Source organism: Bison bison, unplaced genomic scaffold (genome assembly GCF_000754665.1).
Source record: "Bison bison bison isolate TAMUID 2011002044 unplaced genomic scaffold, Bison_UMD1.0 scf7180017864492, whole genome shotgun sequence".
Taxonomy (NCBI): domain Eukaryota; kingdom Metazoa; phylum Chordata; class Mammalia; order Artiodactyla; family Bovidae; genus Bison; species Bison bison.
Window position 1 is genome coordinate 8,326,217 of NW_011495051.1, and position 5,414 is coordinate 8,331,630.

A 5,414-nucleotide genomic window follows, 5' to 3' on the forward strand; every position below is an offset into this window, starting at 1 on the left:
GGCCATCAACCAATTAAGCCAGCTGCTGCTGTTGCTGCTCAGCCCCTGGCCCCGGGACCCTTCAGTGACAGAAGTCAGCCTCCTGGAGCAGGGGATTTCAGGGCAATAAAAAAGTCTTTAGTCTCTAGCCTTGTGCTGTTACATTTTATTCCCTGATGTCAATCACACTGTTGTGGGTGGGGCCAGCTCCCCCCGCCCCCCCCGCCCCGCCCAGTCCCCCCAATCTTGGGTTTGCTCCATGGCCCTCCCCAGGGTTAGTGCTGTGAGTGGAAGCTCCTGCAGCTCTGGCATGGGTGCCCCCTAGTCCCACTGGAGGCCTTTCTGTGGGGAGGAAGTAGGGGCTCCTGGCCTGTCTGGGGGCTCGGGGCCGGGGGCCTACTCTCTGCCTCCATTCTGCTGCCGGGTTCCAGCGTCTTGTGATGAGGAGGGGGCTGAAGATGAGCCAGGTCACGGGCTCAGCTCGTGGGACTGGAGCCCTGAGGTTTGGGGGGTGGCTGTGACGTTGAGGGGCAGGGCTTGGCTGGAGCACGTGGTGCTCTTTGGGGTCTGTCCCTGCCCGCAGCATTGGTGGCAGCAGTCCAGGCTGGGCACCACAGCCATGTAGAGTAGCGGGTGGATGCAGATGGCTAGGGGCACAAGGCCTCGTGTCACCTGGTGGGCCAAGTACGTCCTTTGGTCCAGTGCCTTCTCAGCTGCAGCCTCACTTGTAAAACCCGGGCAGAGGGCTAGCCAGCGCAGCCGGGCATACACGTTGAGCACTGCCGTGATATAGTAGGGCACGTAGGAACTGGCATAGAGGGCCACGCCGCTGGCCACCAGCACCGTCACCTGCAGCTTGTTGGCTGCCGTCATGCCGTGGCTGTGCTGCACGGCCCGCCCCAGGGCGCCGTAGGCTGCCAGGGTGAGCAGTAGCGGCAGGCCACAGCCCAGCGTTACCAGCGCCAGGCTGTAGACCCGGTAGGCCTCAAGCTGGCTGTCACCTGCTGTCCCCAGGCACTTGGTACAGGCCCCCAGGTTGGCCACAGAGCACTGGCCTGGGCGCTGGGACTTGCTCAGGTGAGAGAAACTGAGTGTGGGGGCAGCGAGCAGGACCGCCAGCACCCAGCCAGCGGCACTGACAGCCCAGGCGTGCTTGGGCCGCAGTTGGCTGTGGGTGAAGAAGGGGTGGACGATGCCCATGTAGCGGTTGAGGCTGATGCAGGTGATGAAGATGACGCTACCCAGCAGGTTGCAGGTGAAGAGGAAGCGCTCCAGGCGGCAGGCAGCCTCCCCGTAGCGCCAGTGCTTGGGCGGGTAGATGTAGGCAGCCAGGGGGGGCAGCGTCAGGGCGTAGAGCAGGTCGCTGACCGCCAGCTGGGCCGAGAAGATCATAGCTGGGGGCCAGGGGTGCTGCTCCCGGCTGCAGAAGCGGTACAGGGCCAGGCTGTTGCCGGCCAAGGCCACCAGAAACTCAACTACCAGCATGGGCCACAGAAAGCCATCTTGGAGGCCACTGAGGACGCTATCTGCAGCCTGCGAGAAGTTGACTGGGCACTGCGTGTCACCTGTGAGCAGAGGGTGTGGCACATCAACCCTGTCCCTCACTGTGGCTCCCGCTGTGACACCTTTACCTATCGTGTGCCAGGAGCCCCTTGTGGGATGTTTCCAGAGTGCTTTTCCACACCCAGGAAGGCAGGTGCCAGCCACAGGACCTTTGTACAGAGGGACTCAGAGCCCAAGGAAGGTTAGAAGCCCAGAGTCCATTAGGCGTGTCCTGGGGCAAGAACCAGGGATGCACACAATCTGGCATTGACCACCAGAGCCATCAGGGCCTGGGGCGGGGAAGCAAGAGCCCCCCACATCCCTCTACAACTCGGTCCTGCATGTCAGAGTCTGTCCCCCCAAGTGTCACCATCTACCTGGATCAGGAGTCTGGTCCACCTTGCTGTCCCTGCTCCCACCCTCATCATCCATCTGTCCTCACAGCCTCCAGAGTCAGGTCACAGCCATACACTCCCAGACTCTCTCCCTACCTACCTGGAAGAAAAACCAGTGCTCATCTCTTCCTACTATGCCTTGAGGGAGCTACTCCTCCCACCCCCACTCACTCATTTCCAGCTCTCACCAACCATGGTGTTCTGGCTGTTCCTTAAGGCAGAACCTACCTCACGGCCTTTGCATTGGCTGATGCACCAGGCATCCCTGGAGGTAGTCCCCCTCACCTCCTCCTCGTCTCGGGTCCTGAGATGACCCTAACCTGGCGACTGCTCCCCGTAGTTCCCTACCCTGCTTATTTTCCTCCACAGCTCTATCCCCATCCATATGACCACTGTAAGGAAAATCCCCAGAACTTTCCCTCCTGAAGGTAGAAGTGCCCTGCTCCTGGCCTCCCATGCCAGCACCCGGGATGCAGCAGTGTAGGGGGGCTGAGCTCTGTAATCTATCCTTCACACACCCCACTCAGCCTCAGCTTTCTTAGGAATGGCCTGGACTCCTGGCCATGAGCTCTGTGCATGGACCCCTTCCATGACTCAGATGGCTCCTCCACTTTCACTTCTGCCTTCCTATCCCATCCCTCTGGTCTGGGAGGAAGTGGGTCCAGCAGTGATTCTTTACCCATCTCCCCACCACCCTCTAGGAGCCGGCCACCTCCACCCCCAAGGCCCTGGATGTACCCGGCTTCACTAGCCCGGTTGTGCTGGCCCCTCACCTGAGCTGTTGCTGGCTGAGGCCTGCATGGCCTGCCTCTGGGTCTGCAGCTGCACTGTGGCCTGTGCGGCGTGCTCCCTTCTGAGACACAAGCCGCTGGCCCCTCCCATTCCCAGCAGTACCACCCTCAGCCCGCCAAGCGGGTCTGAGCACAGGCCTCACTACCACTTCCTGCTTCCTTCCTTCTGAGAGCACCCAACCTCCAGAGCTGGTTCATCTGCTGTGGGGGCACTGGGTAGGCTGGGGAGGGGTCCAGGGCCCCAGGGCACCACAGGAGGGTCACACCTGTGTCACCCTGGCATATGAAATAAGGCCTTGCACATCCACTGCCCAGGTGCAGACAGAGGCCCAGGTGTGGAGCAAAAAGCAGGCCCGCCATTTCAAACGTAGACTCACCCTCACGAGAAATGAATTTATTAGAGGGGAAAGTGGGAAAGCAGCTCTCCTTTATGAAAGGAAACCGAGGGCTGCGCCTGGAGGCCCAGGAGGGGAGCCCAGCACAGCGTCTCTCGGGCCCCAATCTGGGGCGTTCCATCTGCCACCCAGGCTTGGCCTCAGGCTGCTCTCTTCAGTGGCCGAGGTCGGCCCTGTCCACGGTTCCTGGCAGCCCCCCTGGGTCCCACCTTGGCCTGGGCCCCTGGGCCCTTGCCCTTGGCCTTTTGAGGCCTCCGATCACTGCCTCGGTCCGGCTTCCGTTCCTTCAGCCGCTGCTTCTTGCCTGGGGGCCCAGTGGGCCGCCTCCTCTTGGCTGCCTTTGGAAACATGTCTGTAGGGATAAACAGTGTCAGGGCCACCAGGGTGCAGGGGCAAACAGGCCCGTGATACCCAGGTGCCCTGAGCCCTGTCTGCCACACACCTTCATCAGGCTCCTCGCCCACAGCCTGGCGGAAATACTCAGCCTCATCCTCTTCTTCCTCTTGCTGGCTAGTCCTCTCTGCCTCTGGCGGGGCCCCGGGGTCCTCTGCATCGCTGTCCCCATCGGCCTCTGCCCGCGCCCGCTTCATGCCTGCCAGGCTCTTCTTCCTGGAGGAGGGACATCGGTCAACGTGGCAGCCTGCACCTGGGACCCTGCCCCACCTGCCTGGTGACCACACACTTGTGAGCCTCTCGCTGCTCCCGCTTGCGCCGAACATTCTGCGCCTGCTGGTCCTGTCTCTGGGCCTTGAGCCGCAGCTTCTCCTCCTTGGCAGCCAGGATGGCCTGGAGCTCCTCCTCTGTTTTGTGCACTGAGCAGGAAGAGGTGGCCACTGAGCTCTTCATCCCCAAGGTCCAGGTGAGCCCGCCCATGACCAGACTGCAGGCCCCACTGTGCCCCTGGCCCCGTCCTCACCGAGCCTGTGGAACAGCACGTTGCCCTCTCCGACCCCCTCTTGGATCTTGATGAGCTCCAGCGTCATCCGAGGCCCAATCTGGAGGGACGGTAGAGGAGGGGATGGGGTGTCAGTGCTTCCTCGGGGATGGGGGGAGCCACCAGGCCTGCCCCGCACTGGGCCTCACCTCTGTGAGCCGCACAGCGCTCTGCTGGGCCCGCATGTTGCCGCGCCCCGCCACAGCCTGCGGCAGTTCTGTGATGTTGTGCTCGCCGTCGGGCTCTGCCTCACTCTCCGACAGCCCTGCACCCCTGCGTGGGGCACACAAGGGGCTCAGCAGGGGCTCCCTGGCTCCAAGGACAGCTTTGGGGTCCCCTGGAGTGTGGTGCCCCCCACTCCCCACCTCCAGCCCCAGCCCTCCTCACGTGGCCAGCAGTTCACTGATGTCCTGCAGGCGACTCATGTTGGGGAACTTCTCCTGGAGAAGCTTCTTCATCCCACGACTGGCACCCACAGGGACCACCTTGATGCTGCTGCAGGGGTTGGAGGGAGGCAAGGATGGGGGTCAGGAGCCAAGGGTCACAGGTCAGCTCTACCCTGCCAACCCTTTCCACAGTGCGTCATTTACTTTGAGACTGAGCAATCATAGAGTCTCAGCAGCTGTGCTGTCATCAGCTGCACGTGGGGCCAGGCAACCCCTCCAATTCCCACTGAGAACTCACTAGTGACGGAAATCCAGCTCCTGGGAGTCAGGGTTGTAGTTGATGAGAAGGCAGCGCTTGATGGTGTTCAGGTTCACCTGGGAGAGAAAAGAGGGCACAGCACCTGGTGAGTGTTCCATGGGCCTCCCTGTGTGCTGGAGCCCCTGCTGAGCCCTGGCTATGGCCACACTCCAGAAGGGCAGCCTGGGTGCTGCCAGCACCTCAGGGACAGATGGGGTTGCAACTGGTGTCCACGGGCTACCCAGGGCTAGAAATCCAGCTTCCAAGGCCCGTTGAGGTTACCCACACTGGACTCCCTGATGACTAGCATCTAATAAGCCTAATTTGAGACCCACTGATGCCAGGGATCAGGAACCAGGGTTCTGGAGCCAGACGGATTTAAAGAATCCAGTCCTGCCTTCTTGTCCTTAGTATCTAACCTCAGACTAGTATCTTCATCTCTTGGAGCCTCAGTTTCCCTCTCTGTAAAATGGAACACACTACTTAGCTTAGATCAGCATTCAATGAATGCACGCTTAGGAAATAAAATACCACAGACATTATTTTCCACCTGCCAGATGGGAGAGCATGAGTGGGTTTAGAACTCAGGACCCAGAACTCTCAGCCTTGGGGCTGGGAGGTGAAGAATGAGCCTGAGGGTGGTCCTTGCTGCCTGCTTCACCTACACTCACCTTCATCACACGTGGGCTGGCTC

General features: G+C 61.0%; 3 protein-coding genes across 3 annotated transcripts in view; 1 reads left to right on the top strand and 2 right to left on the bottom strand.

Annotated features, from left to right (window-relative positions):
• The window catches only part of EIF3G (eukaryotic translation initiation factor 3, subunit G), a 4,829-nt gene extending 4,702 nt beyond the window's left edge, over positions 1-127 (top strand). The window contains exon 11 of the mRNA XM_010828385.1: positions 2-127. Within this exon, the coding sequence (XP_010826687.1) occupies positions 2-17 (16 nt within the window). The 3' untranslated portion in view covers positions 18-127. The remainder of the gene's footprint in view (position 1) is intronic.
• A 78-nt stretch (positions 128-205) lies between these two features.
• On the bottom strand, positions 206-3,051 carry P2RY11 (purinergic receptor P2Y, G-protein coupled, 11). The gene is made up of 2 exons (XM_010828387.1): positions 2,690-3,051; positions 206-1,544 (listed from the first exon to the last, which is right to left on the bottom strand). Exons 1-2 carry the CDS (start codon positions 2,796-2,798, stop codon positions 448-450), a joined length of 1,206 nt encoding a protein of 401 aa, XP_010826689.1. The 5' UTR covers positions 2,799-3,051; the 3' UTR covers positions 206-447.
• Positions 3,052-3,086: 35 nt separating this feature from the next.
• Positions 3,087-5,414, bottom strand: part of PPAN (peter pan homolog (Drosophila)) — a 4,107-nt gene continuing 1,779 nt past the window's right edge. Inside the window, exons 6-12 of the mRNA XM_010828386.1 lie at positions 4,721-4,799; positions 4,424-4,531; positions 4,186-4,309; positions 4,019-4,097; positions 3,785-3,914; positions 3,545-3,711; positions 3,087-3,454 (exon numbers count right to left, since the gene is read on the bottom strand). Of these exons, the coding sequence (XP_010826688.1) occupies positions 3,243-3,454; positions 3,545-3,711; positions 3,785-3,914; positions 4,019-4,097; positions 4,186-4,309; positions 4,424-4,531; positions 4,721-4,799 (899 nt within the window). The 3' untranslated portion in view covers positions 3,087-3,242. The remainder of the gene's footprint in view (positions 3,455-3,544; positions 3,712-3,784; positions 3,915-4,018; positions 4,098-4,185; positions 4,310-4,423; positions 4,532-4,720; positions 4,800-5,414) is intronic.